At 32.7% G+C, this 27,341-nt stretch overlaps 1 protein-coding gene across 1 annotated transcript in view; it reads left to right on the top strand.

The window, feature by feature from the left end:
• Dhc1 (dynein axonemal heavy chain 1) overlaps positions 1–27,341 on the top strand; it is a 283,979-nt gene that overhangs the window by 71,977 nt on the left and 184,661 nt on the right. Inside the window, exons 14-18 of the mRNA XM_072529291.1 lie at positions 4,855–5,131; positions 5,206–5,451; positions 11,414–11,580; positions 22,324–22,608; positions 26,973–27,214. Coding sequence (XP_072385392.1) covers positions 4,855–5,131; positions 5,206–5,451; positions 11,414–11,580; positions 22,324–22,608; positions 26,973–27,214 — 1,217 coding nt within the window. The remainder of the gene's footprint in view (positions 1–4,854; positions 5,132–5,205; positions 5,452–11,413; positions 11,581–22,323; positions 22,609–26,972; positions 27,215–27,341) is intronic.

Here is a 27,341-nt window from a genome sequence, read left to right as displayed (position 1 = left end):
TAGACCACGTGCTTTAAAAGACAAAGATTTAAAACAACTGCCAGTGCATTGGATGGCTAACAAGAAAGCCTGGATGACAACAGCTATTTTTACAGAAAGATTCAATAATTGCTTCGTGCTTGAAGTAGAAGCCTATATGAAGAAAAAATCTTTCGATTTTAAAGTTTTATTAATTATTGACAATGCAGTAGGTCATTCACATTTAGAACATCCAAACGTTCAACTAGTATTTCTTCCGCCCAATACAACAAGCCTTATTTAGCCATTAGATCAACGCATAATTGCAACGATTAATAAATATTACATCAAGGCAACTTACAAATCCATCGTGAGTACACTAGAAAATGAGCCTTTAACAATAAAAGGCGTGTGGAAGCAATTTTCTGTTTGTGATTGTTTGATTCATGTTGCATCTGCTTCCGCTCAAATAAGAGCAATAACTTTAAATGCCTGTTGGAAAAAGGTTTGGCTAGTATGTGTATCAAGCAATGTAACCATTCAAACATCGACACTATTAGATGAAATAATTAATTTGGCACATGAAATTGGCGGAGATGGTTTAAATACCTTCAGTCACAATGATATAAATAAGCTGCTTGTGGATGATGCATTCGGTGATCATGATATAATTGGTCAAACTTTAGATCTCGTCGTGAGTCTAAAAGATGATAATTATGAGGAAAAAAACCAACTCCCCTCACTGCAAAATTAATTCGAGAAGGTCTTCAACTTTGCAGTAAATTAGAAAATAATTTTTTTATCAATGACCCCAATTTTAAACGAGTTTTTAAATTACAATGTGAGCTGCAGAACTTCATGGCATATTGTAAGCTACATAAAAAATTACTATAAATCTATTATAGCATCATCATCACAAAATTTAAGTACTGATTACATTGTCAGAAAAGGAAAAGCTACACAAAAGAAGAATGAAGTTCTCTATGAATCTATTGCAGAGACAGTTTCTTCTGACGATGAAGATGTTTTTGATCCCAAACGGTGCAAACCATTATAAGATAGCGATAATGATTAAAAATTTAAATGTAAAGCTAAATGTACCTATTACTTTCCCATAAAATAAAATTAAATCAGTTTTTAATACAAGTTTTTTTAAGCTTTTGTATGAATTTCTTTCAGATATTCGAAGTATTTGGTACTAGTGTAATAAGCCGAAACCATGTCTACGGAGATGAAATTTATATCAATGAATTCTGTTTCACTTACTAATGATTGTGCAATGATTTTTATTCGGTGCAAAACGTTCTTTTTATGTAATTTCCATTTAAAATATGCCCTATTTTAAAAAGCCACCGCCATTATTCGCCATTATTTAGGTACCATGAAACAACAAGAAATGACAGGAATGACAACTGTTTCTTATGGTCAAGAAGGGTAATTTTAACCTGTGTTGCCATAGTTACTCAAAATTATGTTTTCTAATGAAAAATAAAAATTTACCTAAAACGTAAAGTTTATAAATTATTACCTACTTTTAACTGAAAATTATAGCTTTTTTACAAGGGTTAGGTTAGATTTGGTTACGTTACTTTACGTTTATTATCACGTTTTCTTATGAAAAATAAAAATTTTGATTTTTAATTAGACAAAATTGTATTCTTATTACTGCTTTTTTTTACCAGTGTTAGGTTAGATTTGGTTACGTTGGTTTAGTTTTAATTTCATGTTTTCTTGAGAAATATAAAAATTTTGATTTTTAATTATAATATTTTATTCTTATTACTACTTTTTTTACCAGTGTTACCTTAGATTTGGTTTAGTTTTAATATCATGTTTTCTTATGAAATATAAAAATTTTTATGTTTTATTATATTATTTATAACATTTTATTCTTATTACTGCTTTTTTTTACCAGTGTTAGGTTAAATTGGTTTATTGGTTTACATTTTTAATAATAAAATAAGACGATGGTTAACGGGTACTCGTTTTGCACGTGGTTATTAAGATTGCATCAACCTGTTTTAATTAAGGTAATTTTCATGAAATTTTTAGATCTTTTAAAGGTTAAAACTGGCAACAATGTCTAAAGTACATAAAATTTAACTTCTTGCGCATGGCCCCCATGTTGTTCTGAAATATTAAAAATCTTGATTGTTTTAAACAATTTTACCCATTTTTTTATAATTTAACAGTAAAAACAGTGATATTTAATATGTTTTAGTTACGTTTTTTTTCATTAAGACATGTATATATACTTTTCTTTGCTTTTTATGTAAATTTTTTTTGATTCATAGTACTTTTTTTGTTATTTTTTCTATATTTTTGATTATTTGGGCAGTTTTACTAGTTTAAAGCAAAGAAAACATTAAAATTTGAGGTTTTTTTTCACTTTTTCGGCTAAGTCCACAAAAAATTTGGCATTTTTGAGGCGTTCCGGCTTACTAAATAATTACCAAGTATTTTATCATGCAGCCTATTTTTTTTTTAATTTCTAAGTTTAATTTTCAAGGAAAGTAATGTTTTTTTATGCGATTTTTTTTAAATACGCTCTTCTGTGGAACGTATCCACCGCATAAAACCAAACTCTACTGTATTCTTACAATCTGATCAAGTTTTAGACCAATAAGATTTTTTTTCTAACAAAGGATTAAGAAAATATATGTCTTAACGTTTACCCAAGGTTCTCTTGTTATCTCTTGTAAAACATAAATTATTGCACAAGTTAATATCACACATAATTTTAGGCACTATATCTTTATAATTATATTGATATAAAGATTTTACTACGATTTTTGAGAACTTCTCATTTTCTTTTGAATTTTCTATCTTTTTGTATTTTATATAATGACAGTTTTATAGCTCTTACAGTCCGAAAAATGAAATATTATTACCCATGAACGATCATATCAATCACTTATTTTGTATAATTTGCCGTCTTTTTATATAAATAACAAACATTTGTTATAGAAAAAGACAGCAAATACAAAATAAGTGATTGATGTGATCGTTCATGGGTAATATTTCATTTTTCCGATTGTAGTTGCTGTTTAAGCTGTATTTAATTCGATTCTCCAATATTTAAAGCTTTTTACTTCTTTATCATCTTGTTCTACTTCAATTTGGTTTCGATTTCTTTTTTTTTATTGTACATGCAAGTGCGTCTTGTATTAACATAGGATGATTCTGACATTCAACCACCGTGTGCCACATTTAAGAGCAAAGACAAAAATGTCAGGTCCAGCCAATCACTTTGTTTTAGTCCTTAAACAATATTATTGGTATTGTGTTATATAAGATAGATTATAAGTCTGTTCAGTAAATTTCTTTTATCGTTAATCAATCACCACGATTTCATCCACGATTAAATTGAAAAACATGAGGCTCAATGAATCCCCTTGTCTTATTCCGCTCACTATTTCTATAGGTTCTGTAAGTTGTCCATAAATTCTGACTTCCATTTTGTTGTTTTGGTAGATGTTTTCGATAGTTCTTATAATATTTAGGGGAACTTCTCTATTATACAGAAGATGTATTACATCTTTGAGTCTTACTCTGTCAAACGTTTTCTTCAAGTAAATCAGACACGGAAATGCTGGTCTATTATACTCTACTGATTTCTCAGTAATTTGCTTTATAACGAATATTGCATCTGTACACGATTTTTCACCACGAAAACCCTGTTCTTTATCTGCTAAACTTATCCTCTGATTTATTAGCACTTGTAAAAGTTTAGTTGTAGGTTTTAGGGTAGTATTTATTAAGTTTATACCTCTCTAGTTTTCTGGTTGTTTTTATTCCTTTTTTTGAATATTAGAAATAGTTCACTCGTTCTTCATTCTTCTGGTATTTTATTGTGTTTCATAATTGTTTTTATTAATATTGTCAATTGTTCTGTCACTGGGACTCAACAATATTTCAGTAATTCGTTTGGTATTCTCTCTTTACCTGCAACTTTTTTGTTCTACATCGTTTCAAGTGCTTTTCGAACTTCCTGTACATTTATATTAAGTTCTTCATTTGTGGTAATTTCTGGTGTTTCCGGTTATAGCGTCGTTTATTCTTCCTCTGCATAGAGCTTGTTAGGTAACCAATCCACGTATCCTTTTCTATGTGTTTTGGCTCTATTAGTTTTTTTACCTCCGTTCTTTGACCTCTTTTGCAGACCGTAAAAATCATGTTCCATTTCTTTCGAAAAGCGATTACAGTGATCAATTTTTATTTTTCGTACAAGTGCATGTGTTTCTTTTCTAATTGTCTTATAATTATGGTATGTCTCTTGTCTATGTCTCTTGTGTTTTGGTTGACATGTATTTTAAGTAAGCTTTTTTCTTTTCTTTACATTTTCCCTTAATTTCTGTAAAAAACCATGGAGTTCTTCGTCTTGGGAGCGATTTATTTTTATTTCTATTTATTTCACCAAGAACTTGCTTGGCCGAGTCTAAGATATTAGACTTAATTTTTGCCCAGCTTTCTTCGACTCAATCACTTTTTGTGATATTATGTGCTTTTGACTTTTTCGGATATTCTTTTTCGGAATAGGTATCTTGTGGAGTCATCTTGTAAGCTTTCGACTTTTATTTTTGTGGTTTATTCTGGTGTTTTGTTATAACATATATGTATTTTAATTCGGATTTTGCACAATACCAATTTCTGATCGCTTCCTATTTCTGCTGATGTTAGTGCTGTTACATCCAAGATGTGAGAGGGGTGTAAGTCTCTATTCGACAAAATATAGTCTATCATACATCTGTAGCCTCTATTGTTTTCAAAAGTGTATTTGTATTGTTCTTTGAGAAGGAAAAATGAATTAATAATACGTATTTTTTTTTGTGTGTTATGTATTTTGTACGTTATGTATTTTTTTTGCAGCTATTAATTGCTTTAAATATTTTTTAGACTGATAGAGTCCATGACATCTATGTCAATAGAGTTTTAGAAGTTCTAGAAAGTATGCAGATTGTTCAACTTTACGCATTGCCGGAAATTGGAGAAGAAGCTTGGACTGTCGAATCCTTTTGCAGCAAAATCGACAATATCTGTAGAAACTCCGCCATTGATCTACATAAAAAAAGCTTGATGGTGGAAGAAGCAGTTGAAGAAATTTTGTCATTAGTTAAGAGAGCTGATGTTGATCCAGATAGTAGTTTCGAAGAAGAAGGATTTAATTTCGAAGGTGAAGTACATTTCTTCTCCTTGTTTTTTTAATTGGAGATAGTACATAAATGTATCTATATTATAATTTTTTAGACGAGTACAGCAACGCTGATGTGGTTAATTCATCTACCCAGCAGCAGTCCGATTGGTCATTGGTTTGGGAGTGTTTCGAAAAACCTCATATACTAATAGGAGGAACTATGATTAAGTCAATGCAAGAAATTGTTAAAGGTGCCTTGGGAGAAATGAGAAGATATTATAGCAGAAAAATTGTTGATGTTTTGGTTAAAGTAACTAGAAGTTCTTTGGATGCGCTGAGAAAAAGATTTGCATTAGAATGTAAGTTAAATAAAAAAGTAACACGCTTGTTCATACATTAATTAATATCCAAAAGTTTTAAGTAAACACTTAAAATTAAAGTAATAAAAAAATAAAAAGTAATAAAAAGTAAACAATGTTATTTTTATATTTTGTGATATTTTGTACAGAAACTTAGTTGATGAACTTAATAATAACAAATATGGTAAGAATGGAAGTAAAAGAAGATATTTTTAACTGAAGTAGTACCAAAACGTGCTTAGATTTAATCAGTTGTGAATGAAGATGGGAATGAATTTTCCTCTTACGATGAGTAAGAATGGCTTAAATCTAGAAATACATAATAATTTTATAAAAGATATAATAAAAATAAAACTAAATATAAATAATCAAAGCCAGACGAGATAATGATGATTGAGAGACCATTGTACAAGTAACAGACCGCTTATGAGAGTATAACAGCGGTAGACAGCTTCGATTACTTAGGTTCCATGATGCCTAGTAATAGAGGTTTAAAAAAATTGATTCGAACGTGAGTTTTGTGACGATATTATATTTTATCGTCTAGAGTACGCCTATGTGTTAAACAAAACATGTTTTTGTTCCGTCTCGAATAGTATAAAAGTCGAAACTGAAAGACAGCTAACCATTCTCGACGCGTTGAGTTGAGAATATCTGACCTTGGGGACAGGTGAGTTGAACGTGTCCCAAATCCTTCCGAACCCAGTCGATCTGGCGCGTTGAGCGAGATTGACAATCCTTCCTCTGACTGCGTCAATCTGGTGCGTTGAACGATATTGGCGTATTCTTTCTATCTGGTGTGTTGAACTAGATAGACATCCTTATCCCTGTCCAAGTACTCGTACTGCGTTGAGGTACGAGTACGACTTCAATTCCTCGATCGCCGTATTTTGGTATCGTCACACCCATCTATCGAAATAAATAAACAGTACGTCTTTGTATTCGAACATTGTATTTATTAGGTACTTAACGATAATTACTTTTTATTTGTATATGTAAATTCGAAATAAATGTCATACGATCGAATCCTGTTTTTCTCTGGCTGAATTATACTACCTGACATCACAAATGGCGCCCGAGCAGTAATTTTTTTTAAATAAATAATAATTAAGGCATTTATACGACTTGAACAAATATATTATGTCGGACTTGGAAGATACGGTAGGGTTAGAAATAACGGACGAGACGGTAGGATGGGTATATAAATTAAAGAAAGAGGAATTACAAAATGTTATGGCTAAATTTAATTTAGACACAATAGGGAAATTGGACGAACTGCGGTCAAGAACAGCCATTCACTTACGCTCGAAAAATACCGACACAAATACGGGGGCGGATCGGAAGTTCCAGAAATGGATGATACACAACCTGAAAATAAAAATCATAGCGAAATAACGGACACAGTTAGAAAATGGGGATTATATTTTGACGGATCCAAAGATCCCACACAATTTTTAGAACGACTATACGAACTCAAAATCTGTTACCAAATTCAAGACGATGCTTTATTAAAGGCACTACCAGAAGTATTTAGGGGAAAAGCAATATTATGGTTCCGAAACAACTTCAACTTCTGGCCAAGTTGGAACGATTTCACGGTAGACTTCATCCTTGCATTTCAATCAGCAAATTGGCAAGATGAATTAGAAGATTAAATCAGAACAAGAACTCAGAAATTAAATAACCGTTTTAAAGATTTTCTATTAGACCTTCAAACTCTAATCAGAAGATACGGCAAAATGAACAAAACACAAGAACTAAAAAGAATTTACAAAAACATGCTCCCGCACTACAAATTATATATCAAGGAAAACAATATCACGTCCATTAAAGACTTAATACGCCAGACTGAAGAATACGAAATAATCCAAAACGGCATCCAGAAAATAGAGGTAGATAACACGCCACAAAAGAACAACTCCCGATTTAATACAACATACCATAACACACCAAACAACATCATAAATTTCGATAGGCGGACGTGTTGTTGGAATTGTGGAGAGAGAGGCCATAACCGTAATAAATTATACTGAATTATACTACCTGACATACAGTTTTTATCGCCAAAAACATAATGAGTCGCTGAATAAAGATATGGAAAGTTATAATAAATATTAACTTAAATATAAGTATTCTTAAATTTTCTGTGTGGTACCGAAACTTGTACTCTTTAGTGACAAGAGCGTAAGACTATCCATGCATTTGATATGTGGTGTTAAATAATACTGCTTCCAATACACCAATTCCAATTCCAATACATAATATTAAAACAATAATGTCTATAGCGCATTCTTCAGTCCTTTGGGCAAGTGACCCACAGTAACGAAAATAATTTAAAACGACTGATAATCTTCAAAAAAGTTGAAGGAAAGCGAGCTAGGGAATGATAGCCAATTTGGTGATTAAATTCGGTATTCAACGGACCGTTCATTTTTCGAAGCAGTTAGGGCATCTGAAGATTAAAACCCCTAGAATCTGGTTGACTGTATTAGCGAGCGAGCGAGAGAGAGAGAGAGAGAGAGAGAGAGAGAGAGAGAGGGAGAGAGCGAGCGAGTGAGAGAAAGAGAGAAAGCAAGCTAGCTAGATCTTTGGTTGCTTGTCTATTATTTATTTTGAGATTTAAGTTCTGAGCTTCGACTTCACACACACTTCGACTTCACAAGAAATAGTCTAACATGCTATCTGGTCAAAGATGGTTTTGACGTTAAGATGGTTAATAGTTCTACTGATCTTATCAGTGACACCTTTGATAAATGGTAGAAAGATTTTGGGTTGATCAAGCGTCAATGTTTCTTTTTTGAGTGGAATGGGGTTTAGATGTTTTTAAATGCTTCTATTGATTTGGGTTTTGTGGTAGTGGTTTTGTAAAAGTTTTTGCTTTATTAAATTGATTTCGGATGATCTGTGATTGTCGTCTCTAAATATTATGGAACGAAAAACAAGAGTGTTGATCACTAAATTGAGTTTTGTGGATTAATGATGTGACTGGGCATTGAGATAACGGTTTGTATAGGTGGTTTTTCGGTACACAGAATAGAAAAAACTGTGAGGTGGGTGTTTCTGAATAAGAACATCAAGGAATAGCAAAGACCCTTTATACTTAACTTTCATCATGATTTGAATCTTCTTCTTCATGTACCCTGTCCTTTCAGAACGTTGGTTAGCATCATACCTATCTTAATTTTATTCACTGCCACCCTAAATAGCATGCTTGTATCAACACCATACCAATTTCATAAGTTCTTCAACCATGACGTTCTTCTTTGTCCTGGACTGCGTTTGCCTGCTATTTTTCCTTGCATGATATTTTATAGCAACCTATATTTGGGACCTCTCATTATATGTCCGAAATAATCCAGCTTTCTCTGCTTGATGCTTTTTATAATCGCTATAGTCTTGCTGAGACGTTCTAGTATTGTGGAGTTTCGAATCTTCTCCACCCAGGAAACTTTTAAAATTCTTCTATAGTAATTTGAATACTGTAATGTATTTCATTCAGGTGGAAGAGGAAGAGATCTAATGTGTGTTTACCATGGGGCCAAATGATAAAGGTGTCATCAACGTACCATAACCAGCAGGTGGGTTTAAAATTTAATGAAGACAGGGCTGTTGTTTTGAAATGTTCCATGCAGATATCAGCTATTACGGGAGAGAGGGGTGATCCCATTGGGCTACATTTGGTTTGACTATAGAAGTGATTTTGGAAAAAAAGTATGTATTAAACATGCAGTGTTTTATAAGAGATAATGTGTCTTGGGGAATTTGATGTTTATAGTCCAAGATGGAAATTGTTTTATCAATAGAAATGTTGGTGAATAAAGGAACAATGTCAAAACTAAGTAGTATATCTGAGGGTAAAATAGAAATGGTTTTCAGAAGATCAATAAAATAAAAAGAATTTTTGACTAAGAACGAGGCGTTTTTTAACTAATGATTGTAAGGATAAGGCAAGATATTTTGTCAGTTGCTGAGAGAAGCAGTTATATGTACTGACGATGGGTCTTAGTGGGATATTACTGTTCACCATGGTGTCGATGAGATACCTTGATCCAGTTGCCCATGAACATACATAGGACAGACAAATCGACGAATCCATAACCGTATTTATGAACATTCTATATCTGTAAAACATTTCGATGCTAATTCAGCCCTAGTCCAACATCATATTTGGACAGGTTAGCAAATAGATTTCGAAAAAGCAAAAACCATTGCTTCTATACGCTCCATGAAATCGATAACTATGCATGAAATTACTAAAATTGAAAAACGTCTTAACAGCTTAAACATGCGGGATGACGCTAACAGAGTGCTGGCAACAAATATTCATATTCTTGTTAAAATAAACAATTTTGTTTAGTTTTTTGACCTTTTATTAAAATATTAGCGACTAAATAGATAAATAAATAATAATAATTTTGATCTGCAGATTTTAAGCATTTTAGTATACCTTTACTTTTATATTTATACGACACCTTTTATAATAATTAAAATTTATTTTCTCTTTGTATGCATATATCGACGACGGGTGGCTTCTGTCGAAAAAGGTCGATTTCATACCCACAAGCTGAAACTTATTTTAATCGATAGATTATGATGCCAATATGCTATGAGTAAAAGTTTACCGAAAATTTTCCATAGCAACCTAATTATTTACAAATTATAAAAATTTGTTTTTTTGCTTTAAAACTACTATTTTTAATAAGTTGGGTTATTTTAGGACGAAACTTATTTTTGTGATTTTCCCGTAAAATGCTTACTTTACGCGTAAAATGCAAGTAAATAAATAGAATGCCGAAAAAAATCAAATTTTAGCTTTTTTGGGATCATTTTTCGATAGGTTGGACATCGAATTTAAAAACACAAAAAATATGAGATAAAAACTTCTTTTGGTTTAGAATATTTATAAACCGTTGCGTTTCGGAATATATAAACTTGACGAACGTCTTAACTTCTTTCGAAACACATGGCTAATTTTTTACTCACAAGCTGGATCTTCTTTCGATCGAAAAAAATGATGCTACAATATTGCAGTAAAAAGTTTAGCAAATTTTGCCCAAATTTTACTGCTTATTATAAACGAAAGAATAAATTTGTTTCAAATAAAAAAGAAATTTTTATTTGTTGAAAAATGTTATAAATAAGCAGGTTCCCGTGGTAAACTTTGGATAAACTATTTACTGTAAACTTGTAGCACCATATTCTTTCGATTAATTCAAGATTCAGCTAGTGTGTTAGAAATAATCAATGTGTTTAGAACGTTATTATTCAGACGTTCGTCAAATTCTGAAACGCAACGGCATATCAATTTGTTTGGTTTTTTAAACTGACTCATACCACATAAAATCAAAATGTAATTGCGCATTTTGAAACTACTTTCATCTTATATTTTTAATTTTTGATGTCGAACTTATTGAAAAATGGCATCGAAAAACTCTAAAATCTACTTTTGTCGGCATTTGTAATAATTTTTGATTTGCATTATAGGAATGTTATAGGCTTAAAGTAAGCATCCTGCGAAAAAACTACAAAATTAGCTTTAGTCTTAAAATAACGAAACTATTATAGAAAGTGGTTTTGAAGTCAAAAAGGCAATTTTTTATAAGTTGTTAAAAAATTATTATAAATAGGTTGCTATGGAAAATTTTTTGGTAAACTTTTAAACATAGCGTGTTGGCATCATAATCTATCAAGTAAAGCAAGTTTTAGCTTGTGGCTATGAAAGCGACCTTTTTCGAAAAAAGCCACCCAACAGTAGTACAAGAGCAAGCAATTGAAAAAAAATTGTTGTAGAGAACAAACAACAAAGAAAATCACAAAAACGTTGCATTATTGAATAAATAAAAGTCGATATCTTATTATGTACACAAATTGTATCTAATTTTTTTATGCATTTTAATGTGCATAAAAATTAAATAAAACTTATAATGGGTAATATTTTTATATGATTTTTTCATTTCTGTAGACAAATCTGACAGAACACCTGTTTTTAAATTGAACTCAATCCTGCTGATTCCTAAAGTAGGCATCAAACCAAATTTGGAAGAAGTTCAAGAAATTCTAGTCATTGTAGGAAAAACGATAACTTCGGTTGCCAAAGGCGTTGGTCAATGGACTTTAGCACAGGGGCAGGTAAGCAGTTGTCATATTAAACTCTTTTTTAATGTATTGGACTATTTGACATAATGTTTTGATGTGTTGTGATAGTCTATATTTTGGGGGAAATTCAATTACAGGTATTATGTAATTTTTATGAGTTTTTTATCTAAAATAAAAATTAAACATGGCCAGTAATTCAAAGTTATTATCATGCGATCATCATAAAATAGTACACAATATTGTGGGAAATAAAAACAAATACATAATATAAAAGTTGATGTATTCCCATACAATAAAGATTACATTTCGGATAAAAGACCCTATTCATCTATACAAAAAGTAGTCCAGTTCCGGAAAATACACTATAAAATAGAAAGAATTTTAATGAGAAAGTCAATTTCAGTTTGGAACATCTGTCAGAACAAGCAGAGTGTAGTTTTTACTTTACAAATCCTAGATGCTATGGATTTTTATTATATAAATATTTTAAAATTTCAGAAATTGGTGAAAATTGTTCTAATGATGCCACGTCACGGCAGAAGTTATCAATCCTTACAGCAATGCTAATTTTTGCTTCCTAAACAATTCAATGTAGGTGCAATCAAACCATTTATAGATGTTTGACCATAAGATTCTTCGTCTTTTTCTCGACCTTTTATCTCTATTTTAATCTGCATAATTAGCTGAAGCATATCTTCTTTTTAAATTTTAAAATATTCTTTTCTGGATGGTAAATTTAGCTCACGTGGTGTTTATATCAGGGCTCAAAATTTGCTCATTTGTTTAAAGTTATGTCCAAGAAATTTTCAACAAGAGTCTATACATCCACATTTCAAAAACTTGTAATCTTTTAGTGTTAGATATTTTCAAGTTTCAATCTTAGCTCCATTTGCTAGTATGTTAATGCTAGGTAGAGTTAATGCCTACGGACATTTGCACGTACGCATCGCTCAGTTCTAAATTAAGATTGTTGTTAGTAAGAAATCATCTCATTTTAATAAATACATTTGTAGATTAATATTGTCATTATTAATGGTTTTACTGCTACTCATATATGTAGTTTTTTTAGGTTTATGCTGTTTATAGTGATGTCTTGCTTTATTCTTTCTTCTAACATATCTTTCTAACATATCTTGTAAGTCTTTCAGGTTGCTAGCGTATCGTATATTATTAATTAATTTTCCATTTATAGAAATTTTTGCATTACATCTGATTAAAACTGTTAAAATATATCTCTAGAACAGATTAAATAGTACTGGAGATAGTAGGCGTTCTTCTCTAACTCCTTGTTGGATTTATATTTCTTCACAAAATTCACCATCTAAATTCTTTATCTTCTCTTCTCATTTAACTGAAACACTCATGCCTGTTTTAGTTCGTTTGTTAGCCCTTTGTTTTCGCAAATTTTTTCAGGCGTATTATAATATATTGATTCTTATATATTTTTCTTCTTTTACTTACAAGTTTATTTCCTTTATTCCACACATCGTTCTTATTTTCTCACTTCTGTCTCTATTTCCCATCATAATCTTACCATCTTCTACTTATTTTTTTCCCCAGCTTCTCCCTTTTTAGGATCTTATCTCTTCTAGTCTTACCCAACCTCCACCGTTTAATTTTTATTTTAGCTACCTTCATCTTCTTTTCCTGAATCTTCTTTACAGGCCACACTTCACCAGCTTACACCGACACAGGTGTCACACACTCTTGGTAATATGTTTCCTTTCAGCCCTTTCCCGATTTTTCGATCACAAAGTATCCCGCTTATTCGCTTTCAGTTAAACCAACCAGCTTGTATCCTGTGGGCAAGTTCTCAATTTAGTGTCCCATTTTCCGTTATGTAGGAGTCAAGGTATTTAAATTCTCCTACTCTTCCTAGTTTTTTTTCTAAGTAATTCTATGTCTCCAACCATTTCTCTACCTCCTAACCACATATACTCCGTTTTCCAACCCTTTAACTTCTCCTCCAACATATCTTTGCTCTCCTCTACTAACACGATATCATCAGCAAAGAGCATTGACCAAGGACCTCCCTTACTTTCTCTATCAGTACATCCATAACAGAATTAAACAGCTAGGAACTTAGTGAAGAGCTTTAATGTAAACCAACCGTTACTGAATCCGAGACAAGTCCTTATTTTGGTATGCTTCCTCATACAAAACCTTCAGGAGCCTTACGTACTTTTCAGCAACCCATTTCTCTCTCATACATCTCCACAGCTCTTGTGTCTGGGGTTTTACCTTTCTCTCCCCTTCACCTTCTCTCTACGGTCCTCTCCCAGATTTTCATTATGTGTGACATTAACTTTATTTCTCTAGAGTTCTTACAGTCCTGTATTACAGCATGTCTTCTTTATCTTCTTAAAATGATACCATCACACCCTCTCTCTCTCCTTCTCTCTCTCCATGCATTGGTGATCATTCCTTCCTTATATATCCTACTCATCATTTGCCACAAAATATCAATCCCTTTCTCTCCTAGAGCCTTCCAAACGTCCACAGGTATTTCATCAGGTCCTACAGCCTATTTAACGACTCGACAACCTCATCTCTTGCCACCGTTCTCATTTGAAATCCCACATCCTCTGTTTCTTTTCTAGTGCTTTTCAGTTAGCAACTTTCTAAAGTACTCATACCATCTTTGCTTTATTTCAACATCGGTTCTTAACACTCCTCACTTAACACTATCCGCACTTTTATTCTGCCGCATGTAAGTCAAGTCCTTTGATGATTTGTATCTTGCTTTAGCAATGCTGTATAACCTTTTTTATCCCCTCGGGTATTTCTAACTCTTCGTACCGCTATGTAGATGATCTTTCCTTAGCAGAAGCTGCAGCGCGCTTTGCATCCCTCTTCCCTATCTTGTATTTATCCTTATCTCTCTCTCTTTTAGACCTGCCATACCTCTCTCTAGCCTCTTTCTAACCTTCTGTTGCATTTCATCGTTTCATCAGCAAGTTTCGTTCTCTCTCGGAGGCCCTTTACCAGATATTTTTCTTAGCACTTCCTCTCTCACTTGAACCACGACTTTACTGTTGGCTTACCACCAGTTATTCACCGTATTTTCTTTCTCAAGTTCTTCCAGCTCTCTTGCCAAATCCTTATTCTTTAACTTCCACCACTTTACTTTCTGGTGTCTTACTTGCTGTAATTTCCGCCTCAAATTTATTTCCTTATTCTCTATCACCGGTCGGTGTTGACTAGCTGCACACTTACCCTTTATCACTTAACAGTTGATAACCTCTTTTAGCTGACATCTTTTATACACCACAAAATCTATCTGACTTTCCATTCATCTGCTACTACAGGTAACATTATCATCATCATCATCAAACTTTATGCGTCCACTGCTGGAAATAGGCATCCCTCAGCTCTTTCCATCGGTCTCTCTCTTGTGCGGCTTGCATCCAGTTATTGTTAACACTCTTTAGGTCGTCAGTCCATCTAGTTGGTGGGCGTTCTCTGCTCCGTATTGCTTCTTGCCTTGGTCTCCACTCTAAAATACGTTTTGTCCATCGGTTATCTGATAATCTGGCGACGTGTCCTGCCAAAGTCCATTTTAACGACGCGATTCTTTAATAAATTTTTTACTGGTCTTCAATATACATAAAGAACGTATTAATGACAGCCAAATCGTATGCCACTGCAAAGTCAGTAACACTACTTTCTTCATCGTTTCTTATTCCCATCCCCAAACCTCCGTAAACTCTTTCTATTCCCGCTCTTTCTCTATCAATATTTCCATTGAAATCATCTCCAATGACTCCACTTTTCATCTACAGTAATCTCGAGCCTCTCACAATCAAATGCCTTCCATTTTCTTTTTATATTCTTCGTAGCCTACCCCTGGGGCGTAGGGACATATAATGATCACTTTGTTATTGCCTGTATTCAGTTGGACAGTCATTATTATTTAACACTTCTTCTGGTTACCCTTACAAGATGTTCCATCCACTTGTTATTTTAAATAATACGTACTCCATTTTTGCCGTGACTATTCAAACTACCATATTATATTAACTTACATTTATATCCAAGATCTCTCACCTTGTTACCATCTGAATTAATAGCTGTTATTTGGTTCTAGTAAAGTTTATTTTTTATCCTTTCTGTCATATTTTATTTGTTATGTGTGTGTGTGTTTTGTTTATATCCCTGACTGTAACACAATGGTCCAATGATTTTATTAGATATTTGAATTGCTAAAAACCAACCTCAATAGATTAATAGTGTCAACTATTTTGGAGCATTTCAAAATTAATATTTTCACACACGTGTATGACGCATCTCAGAAAATCTTGTAATGATACGCGGCTGCGTTAAATAAAGTTTTTCTTGAATAGCCAACAAAAAAGTTCAATGGAGACAAATCTAGTAAAAGTGAAGGCCATTCCGTACTTTGAGTTCCCCTTCTTTCTATCTCTTCTTGAAATTACTTGTTTAAAAATTATCTGATAGGTACAGCGAAGTGCCGAGGAACTCCACTTTTTATGATAATCGTCGCTTACGTTTTCTTCATCCCAATTATTGCTGTTAATAGGATTTAATGGTATTTCCCCATAAACCAAGATACATTTCGCTATTCAAAGTCTTTTTCCTTCCAAAATTTCCTTCCTAAACGTTTAAAGAATTATTTTCGGACCAAAAACTATAGTTCTGACGGTTCTCTTTACCATTTAGGAAAATGTTGCACCCATCAAAACATAAATATCAAAATCATAACTGGGATTGCCAATGTTTTTCGTCGGATACCTAAAGCTGACAATTTTCTTGCACTTAAGGTAAATTTCATTGAAATATTATATCCCAGCTATTTTGCGTGTTTCATTTCTTAGTGAATTTTAAATTACCCGTTTTTTGGTTTTATTTTATAAAATTTTATTCACTATTGCGATCTTTTCGTTAAATGCAACACCTCTAACACTATTATTATTTCGAAAAAAAAAGAGAAACAATTTCAACTATTTGAGCTAAGACCCAAAGCCAACCTGATCATCTCAAAGTTCCTAAAAGAAGATCTGGTGAGAGATAGTTAAGTAAGTTATTTCTGTGGATCCATACTGTTATGAACCAAGATAAAATCCTAACAAGAAATGTAATTGGGGCAGCCAATATGAGCAAATTATGATAAGAACAAATAAAATGATCATAATTTTTTTGTACTTTCCTAACAAAATCTATTTTATTAAAAATTCTTTATAGGCCTGTAATTGAATTTCCGGAAATATTGAGTTATGAATATCCCTTTCTTAAATTATCATTTAACTTCATACTTCCATGTATCATCGACTATTTTGGATCACATTTTTGTAGCAATGTTGTTTTTATTATTGAATTATTGATATTGGTGTTTTAAGTTTTGTAGGAGTTATATGTGTTCACTTAATTTGTCTAATGGGTAACCAATTTATTAGTTATTAGTAGATTGTGATTTTAGACAAAACTTTCTAGAGTTGTGTAGATTAGAAATGTGTTTTGTCTCCTTTATTTATTGTACGTATTTATTTGTATATTGCGTTTTTAAAATTATAGCATTAAGATAACAAAATAAAATACTTTAATTGGAGAGAACAGGAATTTGGCATTTACCGGCGTTTCAATAGATTTTAATCGATACACTGAGGTTGGGTGAGAAGTTACCATTATTAAATTTCATCATTCTAGAATTACCCTTCTAATTTTGGACATAGGCTCGTCCTAAATTTAATGACTTTGATTAAACTTATTAAATATTTCTAATAAAATTAGTCGATTATAATAGTATGAAATTTGGATTTTGGAGAAAGGCTTCTCTTAATATGAACATGTCTGTTATACTCTGATCTTAACAATCTTTCCAAATATATCATCTGATATTCTACTGAACTGATATCTGTATTTACTTCTCAACTATTCAATTTATTTTATTATACTGTACTTTATTTTATTCTATCATTTTTCGTCTCGTGTTATAATCTTAAATCGTCATAAATTAAAGGGTTATTATTTTGGATTTTTTTGAAAACTGTAGTTTTGTATATCTCAGAACATTCTTACGCCGATTTTTGTTGTATTGGTAGAACCGAAACAAACGGAGGGACACTACAAGACAAAAAGTGAAAAAATTGAGACAGGTTTTTAAAGCATCTAAAAGGTATATGAGAAATAGCTAATCACAAATCCTTAAAGGCGTACAGCTGATTTTGTTTTGTTTTTTTTTTAAATAATCAAAAAAAGTGAAAACATTTTTTTGCATTTCAGTTCACTTTTCCTTCATATTACCACCCCCTTACATCCACTGCTTATTATGATTTTAAGAAAAAAAATCTCATGATTTTTAAGAAACACAAAAGATTGTGTTTTTTCCCTTTCTTTTTAGTTAGCCTACTTACAAGCTCCTGGCATAAAAAATGTCAAAGTTATTATAAATGTTTATAAGATAAAAAGTCAGCCATTTAACAAACGTTTGTTCTTAATAATAATTTTGATAAAATTTTTTTAAAGATATCTTAAAACTGAAGACTGAATGAATCCATTTCGATCTACCAAATACCTCTAGAGTCACTGTTTGGGCAAGTATTTTCAGGGTCTTCAAGATATTATTTATATAGAGATTTTTTGTGAAATTAATGATTATTTTACATATTGACTAAGGTTCTTAGTCGTTGGTATGTTTTAAATGGTTATGAGGTACAAAAAATAGTATGTAAATAGTGTAAATTGGATAAGGTTTAAGAAATTGTCACATAGAACATTCTTCTTCATGTGCCTTGTCCGTTCCGAACATTGGCAATCAACATGGCTATTCTGACTTTGTTTACGGCAGATCTGAACAGTTCAGCAGATGACAATTCAATCATTGCCGCAAGTTTTGGAGCCACGAGTGTCTTCTCCTCCCTGGACCCCTTCTGCTGTCTATTTTCCCTTGAACGATCAGCTATAGTACTCTATATTTATTATGTCTCATAACGTGACCCAAGTATTCCAACTTTCTTTTCTTTATACTTATTCCTACCTCTCTCTCTTTACCTATCCGGCGTAGTACCTCTTCGTTGGTCACGTGCTCAGACCAGGATATACGTAATATACGTCGGTAAGCCCACATTTCGCAGGCCTCTACTTTTTTCATCAATGTTGCGGTCATTGTCCACGCCTCCATTCCATATAACAAAACCGGGAATACATAACATTTCAGAAGTCGAATTTTGAGAGGTAGGGTGAGGCTTTTAGAGGTGAAAATTTGCTTCATGCTAGTGAACGATGCTCTTGCCTTTTCTACTCTTATACGTATTTCCTTCGCTTGATCCCAATTTGAGTTAACTGTTGTTCCCAAGTAGATGTACGAATCCATGTGTTCAATTCTTTCATTGTCTAATATCAGTTGCTGTGGTGGTTGTTGGGTTTTGCTTACTAACATCCATTTGGTTTTTGTGATATTTAGTCTGAGTCCGTATTGTGCACTTGTTTTTTGTATCTTACTCATTAGGCAACTCAGTTCCTCCATGCTACTTGCTAGAATCACAGTGTCATCAGCATACCTTATGTTATTAATTATTTCTACATTTATCTTTATGCCTTCTGTGCTTTCCTCCAGCGCTGTCTTAAATACTTCTTCTGAGTATATATTAAAGAGAATAGGAGACAAGATACAGCCCTGTCGTACCCCTTTCTTGATCTTAATTTTATTGGTCAATGTAGATCCTACTTTCACTTTAGCTGTTTGACAGAACACAGAACATCGGAAACGTATTTACAGTAGGCAAACTATAAAATTTAAGTATTGCAGTATAAATAAAATGAATAACGATAATCGAATTGTGATTGAAAGACACAGCTACCTACTATCTTTATATTGCTATTAACTCGCATTAACCTTTTCTTGTTGTTTGAAACGTTTGAAAACTTCCAAACGGTTGGCATTTCCTCAAGTAGCTTAGTTTTTCCGTGGATGTGTTAGTTGTTGCTCTGGAAACCTCAACGACTTCTAACATTATTGCCATAAATTTATCGCATTGCTCCTGTAGTGATCCTTTCCCAAGTTAGCATGCTCCTTTTCTAACTTAGCTGCACATACTAAAAAGCCGACCAATAGTCAGCAATACGTATATATGGTTGCCTTCCATCTTATAGACATATTTTTTATATTTCTTGTCATTTAAGTCGTTCAGTATTCCTAATATCTTATTATAAGCGAACAAGAGAGGCTTGTTTTCCTCACAAAATTTGAAGGTATTTTCCCCGCATAGTTTCAAACATTTGATTATCACTTTTTTCACCGCATTAATTTGACATATTAATTCAATCGAATGAGTAACTACTCGTTTGTTTATTCGTATTACGATGTATTTTCCTGGTATTATATTATCGTCAGTGGGTTCTTGGACTTGAGGTTCCGCACCTTCTTCCATATCGTCATTTGGAGCTTCATATGAGTCATCACTCTCTGCATAAACGACCTCTTCGGAATTTTTATCGTCACTACTTAATTTTGATTGTTTCTTGAATGTATTCTTCGAAGCTTTTGTCTTAGTTTTTGATAAATGTAAGTGTTTTAAATAGGTTTTAGTTGTGATCACCTCAGCAACATCTTTTCTTTTCCTCTTCCTTTGTTCTAGCTTCGGAGAAGGTTTCACTTTTGCTAGTAGAACGTTCTTCCAGGATGCAATGGAAGTTGATGCAATGCAATTCTGGCTTTCTGTAGTAGAGCTGCAAGAGGTTGTACATGAGATCGTAATTTGCGCACCCGTAGAACTTTGCTCATCATGTAGTGCCAGGAAAGATTTTCTCTTCATAATAATATTTTAACTTTTCGGGATTAAACTTTTCTTTTTTAATGGAATCTCCATTTAGAGGAAAAATAACTGTTTTTCTAAAACTATTCACAACAGGTTCTCGAATACTGCGCCAAGCTTTTACCAAAAGGTTGGAAAATTCGCATTTTGTTACTGTTTTCTTAAATTTATGCGCTGCCAATCTGTTAACAAAGCATCTCATGAAGACTTGAGCCCCTTGAAGACAGACACATCCATAGGTTGCAATATTGCAGAAGTATATGGCGGTAATTTAAGAATAGTCATATATTCTGCCATAGACAACGCAATTAGTTCGGGTGAAATCTGCAATAAATGATCATCGTAAATCAAAAGAGCAGGCCTTTCAACGCAATTTTTTAAAAAAACATTTTTAAACCACCGAAAAAATACTTGTTTAGTCATCCAAACATATTATCCCATAACCTTTGGCCTTTGTAAAGGATCATAAGTGGCAATATGGATCCGTTGGCATTAGCACATGCCACAACTGTTGTGGTTTTCCGTCCTGAGCATGCAGTTTGCTTTAGTGCTATTTCTCCGATTCCAGTTACAACCATAGTACGGCTGGGGTCATAATTAAAAGCCGTTTCATCTGCATTCCATATCCTAGCAGGGTATTGTTGAAGTTGTAAATTGTTCATAACAGTTTCCAGTTAATCAAAGAAATCGTAAACAAATGGGTCACCTTGTTGTCTTATACGTGATGCTTTAATTATCTCAGGTTTCTTAATAGAAAGTAGGTTGCGTTTTGAGAAATTCAGAAACCAATCTTCACCAGGCTTCCCCACTCTAAAGGGCGTTTGCATATTTGCAGTTTATATTGCTGAACATATAACTGTACAGTGTTGAGTGTTTCTTTGCAAGATAGTCCAAACCACCACTTACTCATAGTTTTTATCCGAGGAGTTAAAATTTCGTCATCTGCTTTAGAAAGAGCAGCTCTACCACCTCCAGTCACACCTGTAATAGAATTCCATTGTTTTAAAAATAAAATCTAGTAGGTACATTTATCATAATTATAATTTAATTTATCATACATAAATCATTTACTTTTAATCCGAGTGTCGATTTTGGTACGCCATGCTTCATTGCAGCCTTCTTTAGTGAATATTTTCCCGATTTCACATCTCTTACAGCCAGTTAGAATGCCTCTATTAATACCTACTTCCGACATCACGATTGCTAGTCTTTTTAATATATTTTCTTGTCATTTTTGCACCCAAAGAATAAGTTATCAACAAACTAACCTGGAAACTTTTGAAACCACAGTTCCCCGGTATCTCCATCCACAGTTGCACCGATCACTTGTCATGTTACGGTAACTGTGGACCCTTTCTTAGTTACTCAGCGCTAGATGGCGCCTCAAGTTTACTTTTCGAAGCATTTATTCAAAATTAGCATTGCGTGTGTACGGAACCAAGTTTTTCAAATTTAACTACTACGCAATTCACTTAGATCAAAACATGACGGGCAGAGTTTTAGTTGCTAACTGAATTTTTGTTTTGGTAGCTGATGTCTCAAGAATTTGTTACTAGTCATTACTACAGAGATTAAACAAGTATGTACTTTAAATTTTAGAATATCTTGTTGATTAAAAAAAATATTAATGGGTGCCACAGTTACCCCAAACCACAGTTACCCCGTTTCACCCTATATAAATGGACTTTAAAAAGGGAGCCTCTGAGAGGCTTAATAAAAACAATAAATTATTAGCAGCCAGCCAACGAGTAGAAAAAATTTAATACTTGACGAAATTAAAATACGAACTATACGTACAATAAATAATAATAAGTCTTAACTGTTGATTCATGTTTATTAATGTTATGTCTTTCTTTTCTCTAAACTCACTTTACTCACACCACCGTAATATTTAAAACATCACTCTCTATAAATGACCAATCATTACATCACTTCTTCCAATGTAAACGCACACACTGTATTCAAACATAACAACCTTCCACGGGCATGCGGCTTTGTAAATAAGGCTAACCCACCGAAGAGTTCAGTGTGGAAAAAAATCGCGGGTCCCAAATCGAGTCTAATGGATATTGTGAATCGTTCTCGCTTTGACCAAAAGGTTGTAAAGGGTACGGCGAAAACCAAGGAGGACGACGGCAAGAACCGGCGCCGAAAGCTGTACAGGCTGCTGACGGAGGAGAAACCAACCATTCCGCTACAGCAGAGGAACTTCTATAACCACGTGATGGAGAACAAGGAAGTCGTCAAGACGTTATCGCTGCTGTCTACTTGTATGCAAGATATGAAGCAGGTAAGCAATGCGTATTGTATCAATAATCAAGACAGTATATCTGAATAGAAAAATAACGTGTAGACAAAACTGGCCTATCTCGTACTTATTGCATCTTTAAGTCCAAATAGTGTGCTTTCCACCATATTTTCACATTTCTTATTTATTTTGAGATGTATTGTCTTAAGAAATAGTTTAATCAAATGTTTTATCAAACTAATAATAGCGGGATAGTCAGTGGACTGATATTTTTAGGTCATATTATAGACATTGATTTAACCCTTTAAGTATCTCTGGTATTACCCTTGTGCCGCACATTTTCGCCAGAGTAAATGTGTAGTACAAATCAGATTTCTACCTATTTATATCTATACCTGTATTTTAATAAGTAATGGATAGATGACTCTGATACCGGGCGTTTACTTAACTTATAAACATTCTAGTGATACAACATTAAATGTACAAATTTTGTACCAGTGGGTTCTAGTGTGCTTCTTGGCTGCAATTAGCACGTGGCTGAATGTGTTTTGTTATTTTTCTTCAAAATTTGACCATTGAGGAGTACTATAAAAGGTAAGTGTTTTTTATTACCAATATAAGGATACTATACAATAGTTTTAGGATAAAATATATATATCAAAAGTAAAGAAAATTGAAAATTATTTTGAATATATTATGATATTAAAGAAAAATGTAACCTCAAACTTTCTTCTAAAATATAAATATTTATAACCATCACGAATATACTAAATTGGTTTCATATGTTGTGTTGGTCATTTTTGTATATTTTCGTCGTACATTATGAACCAATCTATTTGTGCTCAGCAAATATTTTTCACAATACTACAACATGCATGTTTTTTTTCAGATGTTCGAAAACTATTCTGATATACAGTATTGGAAAAGGGGCCTTGCAGCTGAACAATTAGCCATAATATTACATGAAATAACGGATGATCAAGCTGAACATTCCGAGATTGAAGCGGACTCAGATGCTTAGGATGTAGTAGAACTTGACACACCACCAGAAAGATCTTCTAGCAGAATTCGTCTACAATACTCCCGTCTACTCCGTCTGGAAGTGGTACAACCAAAATGAATAGAGTAACTAACTATAAGCCTCTACGTAGAAAACGTAAAAATTCTACAATTTACGACTGTTTAGAACACGAAGATTCAGATGATTCTGTAGCATGAGAGATTACCAGCCCGAAAAACCTTCTCAAAACAAAAATATGAATGCTTCATCATCAAGTGAAGATGAAGCAACTTTAGATGTTACCAATGATTTTAAGGGGTGGTCTAAAAACCAAGAATACCTATAGAATTTAAAAATTGTAATTATGCAGAATTCAAGGGTACGAAAGTGGTACCGTCTTCTGAAGACCCAGTAAGTTTCTTTAATATTTTATTTAATGACACCTTACTACAATACATTGTAACACAGTCAAATTTATATGCTGTCCAAGCCAACAAAAATTAAGATTTGTTTTTCGAAGAATTAAAAGTTTTCCTAGGAATTTTAATTTTAATATGATTTAAGTTTCCTTCTATCAAAAAATACTGGTCTGCAGATCCAAATCTTCATTACGAAAGGATTACTAATATTTTCCCTCTAAAGAGATTTCTTAAAATATTAAGATATATTCATTTGAATGATAACCAACAAATGCCAACCAGAGGAACTCGGGAATTTGACAAGTTGTACAAAGTGAGACCTCTTATTAAAAAATTAAAAAAAACCTTTATTGAATCTTTTTCTACGAGCAGAAATATTTCAATTGATGAAAGTATTGTTGCCTTTAAAGGAAGGACTACTTTGGAACAGTACATTCCAATGAAACCCATAAAGAGGAGTATAAAAATTTGGGCAATGGCATGTGCTGAAAGAGGTTGTCTCATCAATTTTGAGGTATATCAAGGTAGAGAACCTGAAAGGATTAACGAACATACTCTGGGAAAAAAGTTAAAAAAAAGAAAAGTACTGAATTTAATTAAAGTATTTAAAAAAAGGGGACACAAGCTTGTACTTTGACAATTTTTTTACCACGCTTTCCCTTATGAGTGAGTTATTAGAACTATGTCATTTTGGTTGTGGAACAGTAAGACAAACATAAATTTGGAAAATATTTTCCAAAAGCACATTTAGTGGATGACATAATAATGGGTGAAATTGATGAAGTTTTTTGCAATGATATTACTATAAGTAAGTGGACCAAAATCTGTGACCGTATGCAGCAATATGCATAATCCTGCAAAAACTATTTTTTTTGAGAACATCAAAAACTGGAGAACAAGAAAACATCCGCTGTCCTCAAGTCATTGTAGAATACAATATGTATATGGACGGTGTTGATCGGTTTGACCAACGAATGTGGATATACTCAGTAGCTTGGAAAAGTCGTCGATGGTACATGAAGGTATTTTATTACCTTTTTGATGCATCCATAGTAAATTCTTACATACTTTATAAAGAATCCCTAAGGCAAAGTAACAGTACAAAAAAAGAAATATATCACCTTGAATATAGATCTAAATTGGCTACTAATCTTATAAAAGATTTTTCTGCAAGAACAAAATTGGTAGGCCGTTGAACATGGTGTATTTTCAAAATGCTGGTCATTTGCCACAAAAAACCACGCGAAGACGATGTCAACAGTGCTCAAAAACGGGATTACAGAAACACAGTGATATAGAGTGCGTAGTGAGTGAACCATATCATTTAGTGCCTGAACTATTATTTTTATTATTATATTTTTGTTTGTTTATTACAATATTCTGCATTATTTTTGTATTATTTTAAGTCCTCTACCTAATATTGAGACACTTTTTATCACTTGGTACACTCTATTTACCAGAAAAACTAGCATGAAAATTATTCCTTGATTGAACTCCGGTACAACGGTTGACCACCATTTTTTTTCATAGAAAAAACAAAAATATATAAGTAAAACTAGAACAAAACCATGAAGTGGAGATATCCAGGATACAAAATTCTGAGTTTGGATTTCTGCTTTCTTATCAATCATTAGATATCGCAATAAATATTTACTACTCTGTAATAAGTGGTTCAGTTTTGATTGGACGGTTTGGTTATTGCACCGGCCTTTTATAATTATCAAACAGCTTCTTTACGGAATTATTTCAAGTTTCTAATTTCTGAGTTTTGTTTGATATTATTCTTTCAGTAGGTACTATCCATTAGTCTACTCATATTATTATGCTGATATTTTGTAAATTCCGACTATTTAATGATTCTCATGATACTTCTCTAGTTCTTCTAGCTCGCTATATTTTCTTCTAAACAATATCTCTTTAGCTTCTCGTATTTCGTTTCTAATTATTCTTGTATTTTCTTCTTTTTAAATTATTTTTAAATTCTCTTCTTCGATCCCTGAATTCTAGAATTTATTCATAATTCTAGATATTTATCCAAGCTCTATATTATTACACGTGTTTTCGATGAATTTTAACTCTGTCTTAATGTTTGAAAAGGCTTTTCTGATGTTTTTTTTATTTTATTTAGGTTTTGTTTGACACTTTCTCATAATTTTCTTCAGAGTTTGTTTAAAGTTGTCCTAGCTTATCTAAAGTCTTTCCAACCTTTAAAAACAACTGTTTTTAAAGCTTTGATACTCCAGTCGTCAGAGATGAAACTACCACTAAACCCCTAAAAATCATACCAACAAGCTGAATTTTGTCGAAAATGTCAATTTTAGGACGATAAAAAAGATGCAAAAAAAGTTTACCACTTTTACCCGCGGGATTTCCCCTAAAAACTCCACGGAGAGGGGGGAAAACGAAAAAAAAAATCGATTTACCACAAATTTGTACGTCACAGAAAAAAACTTGCATAGAACTGATTTGAATAGAATGCATTTGTTTCGTTTTGGAACTTGTGATACTAGTGTCAACTTTTGCGTAAATGCAAATGCTGAGGACGGAATTTCTGATCGCTTTGTTTCCAAATATTGTATAGGTATTTCTCTTTTATTTTTTTTAAGCGCTCCAACCATTGTTAAACCCTTTTCTAATAATTTTTCGGCTAATGCACACGACAAAAACTCGTTGTAAATGGTGATATTGCGATTGGTATCCTGAATTTTCTCAGTTTTACCAAAAGAACATTCTTCTTTACCACTGGAATCATCCTCATAAAGGACTTCAACGTCATCATTTTTATTGGATAAAAATTTCTTATAACGAAAGTTCCTGTTTGTAAACGTGTCATTGGAGCTTTTAAAATGAATTGCAATACTATTCTTATATCAATATCCTATATTCTTTTACTTTTTTCTGTTAGTAATAATATTTTCACATCCAAAATTACATAGGTAAGTAAAAATGTTTAACCAAAAACTAAATAATTTTATTTATTAATATAGGAAGTTACCCAATTTATGGCAAGATGGCGTCCCTACAATATTCTTTGGCGAAACGAAAAGACTCAACGGGAGTTGTTGACTGCTATATTAACCGAGTTTGAATCATCTCTACGGAAGCACGAAGAACTCACCGAAAGATTGTCAACCGAACCGGATACTTTTGTTATAGCAAATTGCCTTGCCATTTCTACCGAGAATCTGAAGTTTGGGTTAATGACGGAAATCAAATCATGCACACACAGGTAAGATGCTTAGATTTGTTTAAAACTTTGGAAAAGAAGTCTAGAACATAAAACATATCAACTTTTATCTACGGTTAAAATGAAATCAAATGACTTTTGATAGTTAAAAAGTATTAAAGAAATATGG

The sequence above is a fragment of the Diabrotica undecimpunctata genome, chromosome 4 (assembly GCF_040954645.1).
Source record: "Diabrotica undecimpunctata isolate CICGRU chromosome 4, icDiaUnde3, whole genome shotgun sequence".
NCBI lineage: Eukaryota > Metazoa > Arthropoda > Insecta > Coleoptera > Chrysomelidae > Diabrotica > Diabrotica undecimpunctata.
The sequence above is the reverse complement of the archived record's forward strand: the minus strand, read 5'-3'. Positions and strand labels throughout refer to the sequence as shown.